This window comes from Thunnus albacares, chromosome 16, assembly GCF_914725855.1.
Source record: "Thunnus albacares chromosome 16, fThuAlb1.1, whole genome shotgun sequence".
NCBI classification, from domain to species: Eukaryota; Metazoa; Chordata; class Actinopteri; order Scombriformes; family Scombridae; genus Thunnus; species Thunnus albacares.
In genome coordinates this window covers 5,003,073-5,022,382 of record NC_058121.1, presented here as the reverse complement: position 1 = coordinate 5,022,382, position 19,310 = coordinate 5,003,073, and the positions used below count along the sequence as shown (strand labels likewise).

Genomic DNA, 19,310 nt, shown 5'->3' with positions numbered 1-19,310 from the left:
CTCTTAAAATGGAAAAAGAATAGTTAGGGTTGCATGTGTCTTTTGACAAAAACAGCAGCAGGGACAATGTTTTTCAGACATGTGAACAAACTCTAATGGTGAGTCGATATTAGTGCGTCGTTAACCTCTATTGATCATCGATGTGGCCACTAACACCTCCCTGCTGCTCACTCTGTGCCAATGTAGTGCCGCTAATGGGATTGGAGTTGTATAATGACATTAGATCATAAATGGATGGCTAAGTGTTTTTAGGATTGTCACCTGGATATGTGTTAATCTTTCTAATCCTCTTGTTAGCAGATAGGTACACAGGTGCAGGTCTAATCCCCAAATTTAGGCTCATGTTTTGACTGGCAGCAAGAACGTGTTTAACATACGCAGCCAACTTTTTAGAATGGTACAGAAAATTTTTAAGTGATGTAACCACAGTGGTCCTCTTGAGGAAAAGTGTTCGCAAATATGTGTGATTCTACATGTAATATGTTGCAGTCTAAATACAACTATAGATTCATACTATTGAAATGCCATGTTAAGCGTCTTTATCTAGATATCTAGATAGACCTAGATATTTACAAGGTTAAGATCAGAAAGAGCATAAGCTGGTAAATAATACCTAAAGTTCCTTCCAATTGGAAAAAACAAACAAACGCTAAAGCCTGATACTGTCCTGGAGTTGTTGATACATTCTATGAAACTTGGCAGTTTCTCTGAGCTTGCTCTGTTTTGAACAAACTTGCATTGCAACCTGACTGGCTAATCAACATTTCTCAGTAGTTGTGAATAATAAAGTGTGCCACCACCCATTCGATGATTTTTTTATATGCACATTTCTTTGTTTCTGTCACTGCCAATAACAACACTAGTTTCTCCATTTTCTGCCATGATGTGTATTTACTGGCATGGTGCTGTGTCCGGCCCAATAAAGTTCATTGCTTTGCAGGTACTGGTATCTCTTTGTCTTGGACAAGTTGATATATAGTTAAATATTCACAGCAAATTCTTTGCTGAACTTGCGAGGTTGCTAGGTGATGATTTGTGATGTAACTTCAAAAGCCTCGCTACATCTAGTTAATTATATAAAGTAAAATGTAGTGAATATAGGTTGGCTTTTATAACTGCTGTTACTGTTGTGTTAAGATACCTTTGTATACATGCTACAGCTCATTCTACACTCCTGTTCCTCCCAGAACAAGGTTGTCTCCCCTCTTCTCCATTGACAGTAAAAGGCAGGTGAAAAATAACGGCCATCAGTATGTAACACCCCCACCCGCCCTCTCCTACTTTCCCTCTTACAGCACAGACGGAGTGAAATAAACTGGCTGAGGAGTCATCGATCCCATGCCAACACAAACAGCAGTGACAGTATTATAGGTGTGGGGGTCTGTGAGGGGAGGAGGGGTATACTGGCTATGGATGGTTGATTCTGAGAAAGACCGACTGACTGACGAGAGATGACAAGGAGAGAGAAGGGCAAAGAAGAAAACAAAAGATGAAATGATTTGTCATGTTCCCTGATCCAACACATCATCAAACTGAGGACAGAAGGGAGGAAGAAGGAAGAAATGAGGTGTAAGTAGTGAGACAGAAATACCCATAACTCCTCCTGACCACAAATAGTAGCATTCCTGACGTAGGGAGCTGCCATCAGTTTGTTACCATGCCTACGAATATCCTTCCCTTTAGGAAATCCCAAACGAGAGGACGTGTCATTGATGTAATGATACTGCCTCTGCTAAATGCCCACCACATAATCATCTGAACATGATAAAATATATACATATCATATGAAAAAATCTTTGGCATTAAATGAATTCAATGAACTGAATGACACAAAGCAACAGTTCCATACTGTAGTGTAGGAAAGAAAAATCATTTCAACCAAATTAACCAAATAAATTTACAGAATCTTTTATTCACTCTTTTTTATGAAGGATAGGATATAAATCCATAAGTCAGAACAAATTACTGCTCTTTAAAAAGTATTAATAATTTTATGAATAGAGCTGGAACAGGGAGGCAGTTAGCCTAGCTTAGCATAAAGACTGGAGATAGGGGCAAACAGCTAAAAAAATGCTTCTACTAACATCTCTAAAACTCACCAAATTTATATGTTGTATCCTATTTGTTCAATCAGCACACAAACATGAAATGTGAAAACAACAGTTCAATAATACAGTACAATAATAATTTAACAATAAGTTCCATATTAAGCATCTATTGATTGTCTATCATCTATTGTACTGGGCAGATTGATAAACATCTGTTCATCAAGAAATAGTAACAGCACGGAACTCCCACAAATGATTGGTTTTACTTCTCTGTAACAATATATGTGTTAATTAGTTGGCATTAGAGGTGTTGGTAGACATATTTTTGAACTCCCCCCAGTTCCCAGTCTTTTGTTAAGCTCTGTTAATTGCTTACTGGCTCCAGCTCCATATTTGATGCATAGACATGATGGTTTTGATCTTCTTATATAATTCACAGGAAAAAAGAAAGAAAGTCTGATTCCCAAAATGTTAAGCTATTTCTTTAAGTTTAAAAATCAATGGAGAAAGTATATACATACGCTGGCTAACTCTTGTTCACCTAGGCCTAAGAATAAATACAAATCATCATAAAATGACAAAATCATCAACATGAGGAATAGCAATGAAGAAACAGGGTCCCTACTCTCACCTTTGTGTGCAAGTTCCGCCAGTAATGATGATGGAGAGGATGAAGAAATCACTGGTTCCTGTGCAAGCACAGCCCGAGCAGGCCCCAGTGGGGTGGTTGTGAAAACAGGTGATGATGAAGAAGAGGAGGGAGCTGTAGAAGGTGGGCCACAGACATTATCTGTCTCTCTTGTCCCTGGTGCGAGCAACACCAGCCCCTGAGCTTGGCAGTCTGTGTGGGTTCGGCACTTTTCGGCACTCGACTCCACATCTGAGAAAGTCCCCCTGCTGCACGGCTTACAGAGCACATCCTCTTTTACGCTGCCCCGCTTTTTCACCCTCTTCCCTGGAGGACACAGTGAGTAGGGCTTACACTCGTTGCCACCATCCCCCGATAAGAAGCTGCTGGGGGGACACGTGCAGACACGGTCCTGGGTGGCAGTGCAGGGTACTTTCTCGATGAAGCCTGCAGGACACGGAGCCCGACAACGGTGGCATTGCTGGACCCCGTTCTCGCCCCGTGTGAAGGTACCTTCAGGGCAGGGGCTGCACTCCCTCACGGCTGATAGGGAGCAGTGGACGGACACATAGGTGCCTGCCGGGCACTTGTCGCAGACCAGCTGGGTGCCCGAGTCTGGATCGGTGTGCTGATAGTGGCGGGGAGAGAGGAAGGGCTGGTCAGCTGGGCTAGTTGTGGTCAGAACCCGGGCTGAGATGTCAACCACCACTGTCCATAAGAGCTGAGGAGAAGAGAGTGTGGGAGTCAAAAAAAACACAATAACGGCAACAGTACTTAAACATATTGACAATATTTTTATGCAACAAGACAGAAGCCCTATTAGAAACCGCTTATAACTTCATACACCCTAAAATGCTAGTCCTGGAGTAGCAAAAAAAACAACAACAACAACAAAAAAACATCACAAAATTGCAATATTGCATATTTCCAAATGGTCCGCCTGAATGACTGGGCATGAATGCTTGGAGGGTGTCATGTTACGATGCCCAAAGGCCAGAAGATGACCAAAGTCACAAGGGTTTATCCTCTTGGGAAATTGAATTAAAATATCAGTTAACTTGTGTAAAAGGTTGATATGATGGTCTAATGGTGGCATTAGAGTAGAGTTAATGGTCATAATCCTCTTAAAACCACATCAAGATGAAAAAAGGAATTTTAGCCAAAGGGTGGCAGTGGAGGAACATTCAAGGAGTGACCAAAATCTGGAGGAATCCTCATCTGGAGACCATAAATATCCACATCTTTAACTGCAGTTAAAATACCACTGATTGAAGAGGGCTGAACAGATGGGTGGATGCATGAATGGACAGACAGATGGACAGCTGGCTGGACACAACAACAGACAGGGGCTCATGCTGTCCTAAGTGTGACTACTGTTCACTCTGTTTGCCTGAAAGTATCTTTGATGTCAGGTCGTACACTTATTAGGTCACAAATTTAGACCAACAAAACCAAAGCAGGAAGTCATGAAATTCACAACTGCCTCCTGACCAGCGACTCATTTCTTATGAAACACTGGGGGGCAGGGTGGTAGACATGACTGTGCCGATGTCAGGTTACATGGATTCTGAAAGGACTGATTTTCATTATACCTCATGCTGCTGTTTAGGATCAAAATCAAGAAACTCATTAAATCTAACCTCATTTTATTTACTCACTCTGCTGACTCATCTTGTCCCTCTTAAAGTGTCCGATGGTGTGCATTCACTTTACAACCACAGCTGAGAATTTATCAGAGACAAATGACTTGGGCTCTCCTTTATTTATTTTTCCAGGCTTCCGTATCACCTCTGCTGGGAAGCCGACAACTCACAGGGTTTAGGGGAATAAAGCACACATGTCTATGTTTATACACACACACACACACACACACACACACACACACACACACACACACACACAAACTGAGTCATGTCAAAGCAATAACATCAGGCAGTCCGATGGGTAGAAGACTGTCTCCAATAATGCTATAGGGCTAGTTTACTAGTTACTATGACAACCTCATTGTCAACAGGGCACTAATTATTCTGTTCCTCCTGTTTTTTTTCCAACTACTTTAAGGAATGTGTGTACCAGGTTGTTTGACCAGGGAACTCCTTCTCCTTTCTTTTTATTCTGAATGATTTAACTTGTCTTAAGTATTTCATTCAGATTTTTCACACAGAGTGTACAACAGTGAACGTATTCATTAACTTAACATAGTCTTTTTTTCCCAGTTTTTCTTTACTTTAATTTTTAAAAACCTTGTATATATGTGGTGACGTCATGATGTCACAGATGATGTCATCTAGCAACTTTTGAGCAGGCTTAAGCTACTTTCAACTGAAAATAGCTGGCAACATGGCATTCCAGTTTATGAAGATACTGACACAATATTCAGTGAGTTGAAGTTGCTGTCTGTCTACCACTTATTATTTGTGCGGAGCCACAATATAAACATTGCCTGCCACATATTGATGTTCTATTTTTGGAGCAGCGCTCTCGTTCTCTCTCACAAACACATGACAACGGACCAGGCTGTGAATAGCATGATGTTACACACTCCAGTGGGTGGCAGTATGCACCTTTAATGTTGGTTTGTAGTCCGCCAGTAAAAATCTATATGGTAGTTAGCTTTTCCAAGCTTTTCCCCACAGAAAAGATGGCTGGCCGAATCAAACACATCTGCACAAATCTGTCCAAAACTGGTGCATTCGAGTTTACTCTGATAAGTAAGTCTATCTACTGTATGTTCATAACACATTCTCGGAGGCCCAACTCTTCAAATAGGTTACTAGCAAAAATGCAGGGCATGCAGCCAAGAGTTGGAAAAAAAAGGACAAAGTGTGCAAAAACTGAACAAGTCCAACTCTAGACAGCTTTCTGCGCCTGTTAGCATGTTAGCCTGTGTGTGTTTGTATATATGTGTGTGTGTGTGTGTGTGTGTTGATGGTAAGTTAGTAGCAGCAGCTCAGTACATGTGAAGCCATCATCTCACCGGTGAAGTTTCTGTATGGATTTAAACGCACAATATGTAATTTCAGCCACTAGGGGGTCTCTCGATCAAAACAATGACAAACGACAGAGTGTGATGACGTTGTGAAGTAGCATGGGATCATGGGAGTTGTTGTCTTCATTGTTAAACAACCAGCTTCTTCGGGTTAGGATTACGCCCGTGTTCATCGTTCGGAATGTTTTTACTGGGAGCCGAATCATCCGCAGAGGTCTCCTTCTCTCCAAAACGAACAGACCCGGTGATTAAAACAGGTAAAAACATTGAATAAAGCAGTTTCACATTGAAAATCAGTGTTTCTCTGACACTATTCCGTTGATTAATTCCTTATTATTTGTCAATTGATTCATATATATGTGGTTCTCAAGAAATAATAAGCAATCGGTCCGTTCTGAAGAGAGATGTTTTGAATGGGCACTGCACTAGTAATTCATCTTTTAATAATTAATTATTACATTAATAATTTGATGGTAGCTGACCCCCCCAGTCAGCTACCACCAAATCTAATTCTGTGGGAAACACTGCACTGTGGGGCGCCAAAGTAAAAAACTTTCTATTACTGTGCATAGTGGCTTTAACTTTATAGGTTAAATTAAGCTTGATTTGCATTGTATTTTTCCTAATCTATGTGTATCACAGTTTGTGAATCTGTAACTAAAGTATATCAGAAACTTGAGTCAGAAAATATCAGTTATGGCTGGAGAAAAAAACAAAGTGTGACCTGTGATTTCATGTAGGATCACCAACTATTGTGTCACAACAGGAATAAAAAGCGGCATGAAGTACGAGAGAGAAATGTGAAAGATGAGGACACGGTGACGGAAACAACAGAGACAAACACAGACAGAGATAGAGACAGGTCAGACTAAATTCGGATATGCGTGCAAAAATGTGTGTTTAAGTGTGTTCTTCCCCGCAGAGTGTGTGTACTCAGACAAATGTGAATGGAGACTAGCAGCTTGTGTGTGTGCATGTGTGCATGTGTGTGTGTGTGTGTGTGTGTGTGTGTATGCAGAACAAACAGGGCTGGTGGGGTTTGAAGTGATGCACTGAGGGGAGAATTTTGCTGATGACGCATGTGAATGTTTGTCATCCATGAGGGCTGATCGAAATCTTCCACTAAACAAAAAGCATCAGTTTAGAGTCATGCCAGTGTAATACCAGTAGTTTCTTAAGGGAGTGGAGGGAGTCAAGGTCCATAAACACACCACACATACATAAATCATGAATTGTGTTTTGATGTTTTTTAGTCCTTTGGACACCTAAGTGGTTTGAATAAATTCTATTGCTGAGGACATTGGGGTCAGTGAGGTTTTTCAAGGGAAATTGTGGGATACAAAAAAAGTTTCCCCACAAACTCTTAAATAAATGTTCAAAGGAAGACAAAATCATTTTATGATTGGTGCTAAGGAGAATGCTGTCCATTCTTTCAGTGTTCCAGTGCCCTTTCACCACACCACCAATTTGGCTCTTTGTGTTCCTTCCCAGAACCTCATCCATAAACATCAGAGCATGTTCTCGACATGCTGCTCATAACTCAGTTGCGTCAGTAACATCAATGCATTCATTCACATCCACGTTCAAAGTCAAACACTGGTAGGGTGTGCATGCAGCAGTAAATGGGAACATTCTGCTTGTTACAGGACAATGGATGGTCCCCCCATGGCTCTTTCTGCTTGTTTGTTGAATTTTATTATTGAAACAGCATGCCCTGCCCTTTACCATAACCATAATTGAGGTGTATCACTCACTATTTAATGTGAGGCTGTGGAAGGAAAGGCATGCTGGTATTAAACAGGAACTTTCTGATGGTTTAGTGCAGGGCGCATAAGCGTTTCATGCTGATACCCATGGTGCAGATTTTGTTTTGTCTGGAGGAGCAGACTCATTAAAAAATACCAAGAGAAATGAGCTTCATAACTCATCTTTGTAGGTAAACACTGTGATCGAAAATTGCAGAATTCCTCTGTGGCTCTTTCTAAAGCCTGGAATATGCGTCTGCATCTGCAAGTTTGTGAAATTGCCATTTGTGTCTGCCAACATATTTGTATGTAATATTAACATGTCAGGGTTTTCTGCAGTGTATTATTGCAGAGGCTGCCTTCACCCACATAAGCAGAAATTATTACACTTATAGAATTAACCTTTACATACTACATCACACTACATAGACCATATATTTAAAACAGATGTTAAATTACATTTTTGCTATGTACTCAACACAATATATCCTTGGTGTTTTTTTTGATTTGTGTACTTATCTGGCCAAAATTGTAATTAACAAAAAACACATTTAAATTGTATTAATCTCCCTCGGTTACTCTGTGACACTGTGTGGTAAAGTAATCACGGTTTTACGGAGAACAGTGGTGTATAAGTGCTGAGGTCTGTGGTTGCTTGCTCAACTAAATGAGTCACGTTGAAATGACATGAAATACAAACTTCACAGCATGCTGGCTCTTCTCAAATACTGAATGTTGTAAAGCGACAGAGATTAAATCGCAATGGTTGATAACCAAAGCAATTCAAATATCAGTTTCACTTCAAAGAATAGTTTAACACTCAAATCCATGTTTTTGCATAAGCAATTACATGCACAGTCACTTTATTATCTCTCTATATAAAGCAAGGAATCTCTGTCTGTCTGCCTGTCTGTATGGATGGATGTAAGTTTGTCCTTCGTTTATCTCGAGAACCGTTCATCTGATCTACTTTACACTTGGCAGTTGCATTACTGGGGACACAAGGGAGTGCAGTGTCAAATTTGGTGCAATTTGGACACATAACATGTTAAATATTAATAATCTTGGAATAAACAAGAGGTCAGCGAGCCACTCCGCTCTGCAGCAGCGGGGCGGGGCTTCTGGGCTCTGTGACTGCATGTCATGATCACCATGAAAGGGGAGGACATCTCTCTTTGTTTGATGATGTTAAAAGTGTCATTGCGTTGTTGGATGGGATTATAGTGAAAATAAATTATTCCCCTTTTTGCTAAGGACCCTTCTGCAACCCCCTCAAGAACCCTTGGGGGTTCCCAGACCCCACTTTGAGAACCACTGTTCTAGACGGTCCCTGTGCTCTCGGCTCACAGCCAGCTGTACATAGAGACCGATGTTATTTGTCCAGCTCGGAGGACAGCTCATTTTGGTGGAAATAAGGTTGCAGTTTGCTGTCTACCTTACAACGGTAGGAAAGACGTGTCATTTGTGTTTTAGCAACGTTTCGCTTATGAGTTATTGATCCAGGAATCCAGGCAAAAAAATACTGGGAGAACTACCGATCCTGCTTTTGATTTCAAAGGTCGAAATCAAACACTCATTTTGATTGATTTTCGATTTAGTATCTAAACCACAACTATTAATTGATTCTGGTCCCAGGTGCTTTGGCTTTTTCCTGAGAAATTCGAATGTTGCAGCATGGATAAAACTAAAATATAAAAACTTTATTCCTGACAAATTTTTGTATGGGTTAAAAAAACAAGATAACATGTTTTAATTAATGAGTTTTACAGATGCTTTTCTTTAACCTTTGGACAGAGCCAGGCTAGCTGTTTCCAGCTGCTTCCAGTTTATATGCTAAGCTAAGCTAACCAGCTGTTGGCTCTAGCTTCGTATTTATCTACTCACTCTGCAAGAAAGCGCGTAAGCATAATTCTAAAAATGTCAAACTACTCCTTTAATGTTTGAGCTGGACACATATTTAAGTTACATGTTGACCAGCATGACTCATGTTTTAATGTCAGCAGGTGAGCTACCAGTTTCTTCACAGTACCTTATCTAAATTAATGTTACACATATATACTGTAACTATGACTTATGATTACATACCATAATGATTTATGTCATTCTGAAAATATTTTACAGTAAATAAAATGCTGTAACTGAGTCTGCATTTGTTTACCCTGCACTATTTCGTAGGTCAATGACCATTATGATATGTGAAGCCAGTGGAAGGCAAAACAACCAATGGAAAGAGAGTACTTGGAAGTCAGGCAACACACACTAATTCACCAAGCTGATATCACTGTGTATGTTGCCTCCTGGATAAAAGCTTGTGATAAAGCTCCTCAGGGAGTAGACCAACCTCAGATGACCTGACTCTGTCTACAGCTACGATTTTAAGCCAATGAGGATAATTACTGTGCCGGCTGTTATTCAACATGTCAAGGAAGGAAGGAGTGCAGTAAGCTAATAGCAGAAAAATAGAGGCTCGCATTCGGTGAGTGTGTGTGTGTGTGTCTCTCTGTGGTTGTGTCTGTGAGCGTCCCTCCCTCCCAATCACTGCATTTCCTGTTCGCCATTAAGAAAATAAAACAAAGACATAAAAAGGAGAAGAGGAAACAAAGTGCAATGCTGGCACTTTGTCAGTACATTCCTGCTCGCACACATACACACATGCACACACACAGAAGACAGACACTGGCTGGAGCCTCCTCATGGGTACCTCTGCAGCTCAGCGATGCAAGAATCAATTTAAGTCTTAGTGCTGCCAGCTTTTCCATGTATTTTGCCAACTTATTTCTATGTCTTGCCGCACTGCCCATAAACTACATCATCTGCCTGGTGCAAAGGCCCCTCAGCCAATCAGACAGGAACAAGCACTGTGCTACTGTTCTGTATCTGTTCATTTCTAGTTTAGTATATCCAGCTCCCTGTACACTGCAGTCTTTGTCACTCTGCTATCAACCTCGAGAAGGTGTGGACAGTCATATGGTACCAACCCGACACATGTTTCACTTCTTCCTACTTATCAGTGATGAGTCTCTGAAAAAACGGGAAGTTTGTAGAAATCTTCCCAGTCATGATTTCCAGACATTTTGTCACAGTAGCAAAAGTACAGGTGTAAATAATAAAATGACTGATGACTGGATTCCATTTAGCTGCTTCAGTTTTAGAGTCCTGGTATTGCACATACTATCACAAGGTCATGACTTATTGGGATGTTATGGCAGCAGATTAAAGGATAGGTTCACAATTTTTCAAGTGTGTCTTAAAACAACAGTCAGGTGTCCATAGGTACACTGAAAGAGGTTTTCCTTACTGTAATCATTCCTCCTGTTCATACTGGCTATTAAAAGACCCCCTTCAAATGTGCTTTCAATGTAAGTCCAAAATCCACATCACAAATGCAAAAATGCATTTAAAAGTTGATGTGAAGCTTATATGAGGCTTCAGCAGTCAAATGGATATCTGCCACATTTACAGTCTTTTTAGCATCAAATTCTCTCTTTGTGTTTCCTCAGACAGTGTTTCCCTGTTGAGCTGCGATGGAAGTATAGTAACAAAAAGAGCAACCTTGGCACTAAAAAGACTGTAACGTTGAAAGATATCGACTTGATGGAAGCTTCATATTAGCTTCAGATAAATGTTTAAATACATTTTTGCACAGAAGGAGGACTGTGGATTTTTGTCCCCATCACTTACATTGTTACGTTGCTTTATGAAGGGATCTTCTAATGGTCAATATGAACAGGAGGAATGATTACAGCAAGAAAACATGTTTCAATGTTCATTTTGGCACCTGACTGTTGTTTTAAGACAGACTTGAAAAATTGTGTACTTGTCCTTTAACTGGTATTGTAACTTAGTTGATTATTTCCCTCTGAATAGATATTCAATTAATCTGAAACATACATTAACATATATATATATATATCTATTAATAAAACAAAGTCGTGTCTGTTTTTGGCAGGTAGGTTAAAGAGTTCAGAATGAAAGTAGCAGTGCCACCAACATGTTTCTACAAGTACTGGTAAAAAAAAATGTAATGAAATCAAGGAAGGATGACAGATTTATGAGTCTGAGCCTGAAGGCTGATCAGTCACTAAAGCAATAGTATGCAGAATGATTTTCCAAATCTATCAAGGTGACAATCACTTTATACTTTGTCTTTACAATCCAGAGGTAAACAAAAGACATATGCAGTGGTTGTAACAAATTGACCTGCCAGGAATGTGCAATCGCACATATTTGATTGGGTGCATTGACAACACGGTGCATTGCTGGATCACGTTACCTCACAAAATTTAAGCCGGACACAATACTATTGCTGGTCTGAATGAAGGCTTACCATAAAGTCCCACTGGAAACAAACAAATAGTGCAACACATGTGCACCACTTCTTGTTTGCCACTGTGGGTGCATCAATGCTAGTGAGTAGATAGCTTATTCATGACATTCTCCAACAATTTTACGAGTTTGTGCCGAGCAGCACTTTCTTTTGGCTTGTATATCTGTAATCTTGGATGCAAGGAACACACAAAAGCAGGATACCAGAAATTACAACATTGATCTTCTCCTCCACTGATACTTATCTACAGAAAGTGATAACTTACTGTACCACCTGCATTGCTTTTTCTTGTTAGTTTTTTGGCAAATCTGTGCAGAACTTGAAGGCAAGTTTCACCCAAACTTCCCTTTGAAAATGAATCAAGCTTCCAACAACAAAGCATCCAGAGGAGTCTTGACCACTAAGGATTTCACGCTGCTTGTAAGTGATTACACATTACTTATATCTTTACAAAGATAGTCCTAAATCTCTAGTTTGAAACTAGTAGTTACTGTAAATTTAGTGAGGACTTTGGACAAACTAAGAGATGTATTTCCATATCGTTTATGCAACCCAATCCTGAGGAATTTTGCTGTATGCTGGGGTTTAATCTGTTAGTGGAAACTGTGGAGGGGATCACAGGGGACTGATGCCGCTGTGACTCACTGACAGAGTAGAGGACAGAGCAGAGGGTGAAGGAAGAGATCTGAGGGTGTGGTCGTTGGTCAGGCAACTCTTGTTTACATCATATAGGCAACAGAGTAGCACCACTGCACCACTGCAGAGCAGGTTCCTGTCGAGCACAGCCACCCACAACACACACACACACACGCATGCACACGCAGTCACTCAGTGAAAAAAAAAACACCTCAACCCCCTGACTTCGTGACTCCCCGCCTGGCTGGCTGGCTGAGCAGAACACCCTGTAATTCTACCTCCAGCAGCAGCTACAAACCCGTCTAGAGACACGCCTAGCACCCAATTTGCTTGCAGGCATTGAAGCGGAAGTAAAACTGATAGGTCAAATCTTTTTTTAGGTGACAAGACGGCTAAACCTGAACCTCTTTTCACTTCCCTCTTTTTTTTTTCTTTGGTCTGTGAGTGTGAACCATCAGTTGTCTGCACATTTTTGGCATGTGATGCGGTGCTGTGACCGCACGCACGATTCCTCAGATGTGTGTTTTGACTAGTATAAGAGTCAACGAGGGGTGAAGACAGTGTATTAATGGAGCAGTGAATGAGGGAGTATTTATATGGGTGTGTTTACTCTTAATCGCACGTACAATATGCGCCAATAGTCTGTCTTTCCTCTTTCTGTTTTGTGTGTGTGTGTTGCCTGGAGCATTTTTAAACATCAATGCATTATTGATGCCATATCTTCATAGAATTACAGTAGGCAGCCAATGTCTTATGATTGTAGAATTATTGTAAATTGTACAAAAACAGTTGTAAGGTGTTATCAAGCCTGGATTTAGTTTGTGCACCATCTTTTTCAAGTGCTGCAACCACAATATTCAAATTTCAACAGTGAGAGTGGAGCCTGGGTGGAGCTGAGATGGGATGAAGAGCGGCAACCAACAGGACTGAATGTGACACCAAGCCAACGTTCCTCCAAATGTTCCCCTCTTTAAGCCTTGATGTCTAAATTCTCTGTTCTTAGAATCTTACTTATCAAATTAAGTCAATTTTAAAACCAGCATTAACATTCACATTGGTAGAAAGCTAGTAAGCTAGTAAGCTCCTAATTTGTAGCAAATGTGCTGTATTTAGAGAGAGAAGTTGGGGGTTCTCCTATTGACGTCAACACAGGTGGTATTTTCTTTAAACTAGCATCTAGTGGCCATTAGAGGAACTGCAGATTAAAGGGCCAAGTCAATGTGTTTGTCATGGGGAGTACTGACTCAGATTGTGAAAAAAGTTTTTTCATGTCTTTTTGGGTCTCAGGAGGAGCTTTGTCATGTCTGAAATTATAAACCTGATGATGTCATAGTGATGTCATCAGGGTTATCTCAGTTTGGGGACTACAAGTTTATAACATTTATAACAAAGCATTTGCATTTAAAATTGGACACAAGGAGTTTGAAAGATGTCGGAATTTACCAGGCAGGGAATCTCTGAGAACAAAACATTATCAGGTTGCATTATGGGAAATGTAGGATCCTGTGTTTTGGGAACTAAAAGTCAGGATATCTCAGCCTCAGCTGCTTCAATGTTGACCATTCTATTTTTAATCTGTCACTTGGAAATACCTAACTTTATGGAAGCGCAATGCTAGACTGGAGTAACACTTAAATGCTTCAGCTTTCACCTAGGGAGGTTGCCACTTGGGTACTGTTAGTGATGTTGTTTGTCTGTAAAATAAAACCACATTTCCCATAAAGCCTTTCCTCTAACATTTTTTCTTTGACTTTACTAAAGAGTTTACTGGAAGTGTTTTACACTGGAATACATTTTAACCACCCCCTCATGTTGACCCCTACTACACTGTATATATATCACAAAATGAATGTAGTAATTGACTTTATAATACTATATACAACACTTTTATGCTATGTGTAAAACTTTAGCTTGTAGCATACATTATCTAACATGTAAGACTACACAACAACAGGCAGGAGCAGCACCTTTGAGTGTCTTTACATTTCCTGACTACATCCTAAATTAAGCAGTAAAGATGCACGTGTAGAAACAGGCTGCATGCCAACACATACAGCATACTGTCACATATACACATACTGTCAACATGACGTAAGAGCTGCCTGTCTGCAAGACATATGACTTGAAGGCTTCCCTGTACAGCTACATGTACTGGCTACAGTCTCATCCTGTGACAAGACTTGTGATTAATGCTTAGCAGCAACAAACTTTACCACAGAGCAGAAAGCACACTGTTGTTTATACTGAGGACAGACAGAAGTCAGACAGCGCATTATTGCAAATGTTTTAGAGATTTTATAGTCAGGCTTTCAGGAATGACTCCATTTACTGTCCATGGCGGGTCATGACAGAAAACAATCAAGCTACTGTTTAGGATGGTGTGTGTATATGTGTTTGTGTGTGTCTGAGAACACGTGAGTTACATAATGAGGTGTATGCATACAAATATTTGGGTGTGTGTGTGTGGCCGAGAACATTAAGCTGTAATTACTATCCAATTAAAGTATGGCCCAGCACCAACACACACACACACACACACACACACACACACACACATACAAATATTCATAGACAAGCACACATTGGCAGACAAATACTCACAAAAACACACACGGCACCCCTCCTCCAACACACACACACACACACACACACACACACTAGGCAGCACCTGTTGCTGTGCGTCCTTGTGTCATCCTGCACTGCGGCCGCAGCTCATTTCAGCTCAGAGAAAGAGACTCTGTTTGGAGTCAGTGGCGCTGAATTTATTGCTGACAACAGGCAGCGATGATTATTTGTGTAGATGTTTTGAGTTTACTGCTAATGACTGAAACGGGGAACACCAAGAGGAACTCAGCTCACCCTTTGTGAAAATATAAGCTTGTTGCCTGCCAACATTAGTCTCTTCTTCAACAGATTGTCTTTGTTGTGCATTTGTAAAGTGATAGGAGTTATGAATATTGTATGTGCATATATCGTGCAGTTGGACTAGTTGAATGTTTAAAGTGGGTTTCAAGCACGGTAATGGTTATTATACAGAAAAAATTGCACAGCTAACTTAGCGTCATCCTTTAGTGGTATTATATTGTGACAGGTGGTGTTATGTCATTTAAACTGTATTAACCAGACAAATGAACTAAAAGATTAAATACGGGGCAGACAATGATTTTTAAAGAGATGTTACTCAAGTTTCACTTTCATGTCCTGGTGCACTGAATGTGCTGAATTGAAAGTGGCAGCTTTTAAGAGCCAGCTTTCAGTATTTTTTATTTTGCATTGGAAACCAAGTGTATTAAATGTGTTTTCAGATATAGCTAAATACTGGGGAAGGAAAACCAGGGATATTAGCATCTGTTTTTTTTACAATTGAGAACTGGAAAACAAGAAGGGTGCAGTGCATGATTAATAGTTCATGCTCAAAAGTACTGTGGTCTTCTGCACTTGCCTAAAACTGAGCCCTGGACCCAGCCTGTACCCATGTCTTTAAGACCCAGACGAACCCGACCGATACTTCCCATTTTTGGACCCTACCCAGTCTGAGACCTAAGGCTTTTTGTTGACTGTAAGCTCTTGCCAGGCTAGCTACATTCTGTTTCTGTTACTCTTGCCATAGGGCGTTGTGTATCTTACCTGCAACATGACACACAGACTCAGGTGATTGGTAAAGTCAGAGAGAGAGAATCTTTATATATTCCATTTGAAACACAAACCTGAACCAAAAAGGCCCAAGGCTTTACACAACAACACAGCCCCAACTAGACCTGAAAGCTGATACTTTGTTGGGTAGGGCTGCAACTAATTACTATTTTCATTATCAATTCATTTGTTGATTATTTTCTTGATTAATCGATTAGTTGTTTGGTCCATAAAATGTCAGAAAATGATGAAAAATGTTGATTACAAAGCCCAGGGGGTTGTCCTTAAACATCTTGTTTTGTCCAAGCCAACAGTCAACATTCCAACAATATTCAGTTTACTATTGTCAAAGAAACAAACAAGAAAATATTCATTCATATTATATTGTATTCATTTGAGAAGCTGGAACCAGAGAATTATGACTTTTTTTCTTTAAAAAACAACTAAAAACTATCGAGTGATTATCAAACAAGTTGTAGATCAATTTTCTATGTATTGGCTAATCGATTAATCGACTAATCGTTGCAGCTCTATTGTTGGGACCCTTTGTGTTTGGGTCAGGTAGCAGAACTCTATAAGACAGTCCTCCCAGGACGCCCGTACTTCCTAAAACTTTAACTCACCTTTAGGAAACTGTGACGGACATTTTTTACTGTTTTCTTGGATAGTATAGCTACAACAGTTAGTCCATCAATTGATTAGTCGATTGACAGGAAATTAATTAGCAACTACTTTGATAATCAAATAATCATTTTAGTCATTTTTAAGCAAAAATCCAAACATTTGCTGATTTTAGCCTCTCAAATGTGAAGATTGAAGCTTCTCTTTGTCATTCATGATAAACTGATCTTTTGACTATTTATTGACATTTTATAGACAAAATGATTAATCAGTAATGAAATGAATCACTAGTTGCAGCCCTAATTGTAATCAAACCCCTATTGTATTGATACAACAGCAACAGTTCGACAATGAGTTGACATCCATTTCTTCATTTGAAAAGACAAAAAATAAAAACAGTTGCCTCAAAGTCCAATTTTACCATCATTGCATCTTAAACCTAAAACATTCCAAACTCCAACCATGAATTTCAGATCCAATCCTCATCAACCCAACAGACAGACAGCCTTCCTGCTTTGTGAGGAGACAAAGGCAAAGTCTTTGTGTTGAAGCCTGCTCTGACTCACAGAGAGAATGATGAGACCTTCAGGTCTAGCAGCTACTGGTCAAACTGTATTCAACACATCACTGTCATAACAAAGGGACAACAGTCTGACATCATGATTACAGGCATAAAAACATCCATCCATACTTAATATATGATAATAACAATAATATGGTCTGTCTAATATAGGTACATTAGCAGCCACATTTTAGATGACAATCTCATCTAGTTTTGCTAAATAAACCAAGTTTTTATTAAATTGTATTCTTCCTCTTTGTGTACTTGTTTTTGTTTTCCCTAGCTCTGTGGTATCAACCCTTGTCTTTGCTGTGACAGACAGTCAACAGATAAGACTCAACTGACATTCCCAGTTGTTTGGTTGACACAAGTGCAACGGGGTAAACAATAGACTGCTGAGTGTCCTTTCTTTTTCCATCCTTCCACTGGAGACTCTTTTGTGTTGTTCACCCACAGAGGAGGGAATGACACAATGATGAGATGATTTTTAAAATAACAAAAAAAAAAAAAAAATCTTTCTGGAATTTATTTAAGTCAGAAAATGTGGCTACTTGACGTGAAAGTTTAGTCTGGGACGAACTGGTGGAGCTTTAAAAAAAACAGGTACTGCTCCTTTAAATGGAGAACCTGCTGGTGGAGTCCTTAGAATAAAGAATAAAAACAAGCACAGGCGGAGGTGAATGAAGTGTAATGTACTCACCACTGCGGACACACACATGACGGGCATCGTCCCGATCTAGAAAAACACAGACTTAGATGAGAGTCGAGCGAACGTCCTTGTCCAAGTTGTCAGCAAGAGAAACACTTCTCATCTCTAGATGTGTCTCATCCTCATCATCCTCCTCTGCTTGCTGGAGGAGAGAAGCTGAGCTGGGCTCTGTGGTGCAGCGACAGTCTCAACTGCAGTGTTTTATAGTCTGTGTCTCCAGGTGGACCGGTTTCAGATAGTACGGGATGAGGGCTTGGTTCAGAAAGAACGCTGTGGTAATTCCCATAGCGATGATGGATGAGGGCCACACTGGGATCGCCGCCTCGCCCCGTCCAGGATTATTCAGTGTGCAGTGCGGCTCTCTGTCCGCGCTGCAGAGCCCCACAGACACCGCCGTGATGACGTAGGGAGGGAGGGGCGGGAGCTACAGACACGCCTCAGCCAATCGCAGCCCCCATAAGAGCCATGCACGTGTGTTGAACCCTGAACCTCTCTTCAGAGCCGGGGGGGAATGTGTCTAGCGAGAGGGAGGTGGGGGGGGGGGGGGGGAGGTCATGCGTCCAGCAGGTGAACCAGGTTAACACCAATAATGTCGCGTCCATGTGTCAAGTTTTATTTTAAGATTTTATGACTCATTTATGGAAACATGTCTCATTTGGATATAATTACATGTTCAATAAAAACAAAAAATGAAATTTTTATTTCAGTTTTATGGAGCAAGTGAATATTATTTTAAAGAAGAAGCTGTCCTTGGGGACTTTTCCCCTCTCCAGTACGCTTTATATATATTTTATTACAAAACCAAAAAGTGCAGTACAACACATCACAACAATAACAACACCAGAGTGGTTGACAGATGCAACAAAACTGACAGAATGCAAAGTAAGATACCTTAGAGGACAGTTTTTCAAGTGTGTCTTAAAGGTACAGTGTGTAGAATTTAGTGGCATCTAACAGAACAAACTGGTTAGAAATAGCATATAATATTCATAAGAATGTTTTAATTACTGTATAATCACCTGACAATAAGAATCGTTGTGTTTTTGTTACCTTAAAATGAGGCGTTTATATTTACATGGGGAGTGGGTCCTCTTCCTTGGAGGCCGCTATGTTGCACCACCATGTTTCTACAGTAGCCCAGAATGGACAAACCAAACACTGGCTCTAGAGAGGGCCACCATAGCTTCTCCTACATGCTTGGAAGGGGAGGGTGAGGGGAGGGGTATTCAGTTGGTTGCAACATCACCACTAGATGCCACGAAATCCTACATACTGCCCCTTTAAAACAACAGTCAGAAACCCAAATGAACATTGAAATATGTTTTTCTTGCTGTATTCATTCTTTCTGTTCATACTGACTATTAGAAGATCCCTTCATAATGCACTTACAATGTAAGTGATTGTGGCCAAAT

The 19,310-nt window shown here is 40.3% G+C and overlaps 1 protein-coding gene across 1 annotated transcript in view; it reads right to left on the bottom strand.

Moving 5' to 3' along the window:
- The window catches only part of tnfrsf21 (tumor necrosis factor receptor superfamily, member 21), a 58,318-nt gene extending 40,055 nt beyond the window's left edge, over positions 1 to 18,263 (bottom strand). The window contains exons 1-2 of the mRNA XM_044376931.1: positions 17,890 to 18,263; positions 2,680 to 3,397 (exon numbers count right to left, since the gene is read on the bottom strand). Of these exons, the coding sequence (XP_044232866.1) occupies positions 2,680 to 3,397; positions 17,890 to 17,916 (745 nt within the window). The 5' untranslated portion in view covers positions 17,917 to 18,263. The remainder of the gene's footprint in view (positions 1 to 2,679; positions 3,398 to 17,889) is intronic.
- Positions 18,264 to 19,310: the final 1,047 nt, after the last annotated feature.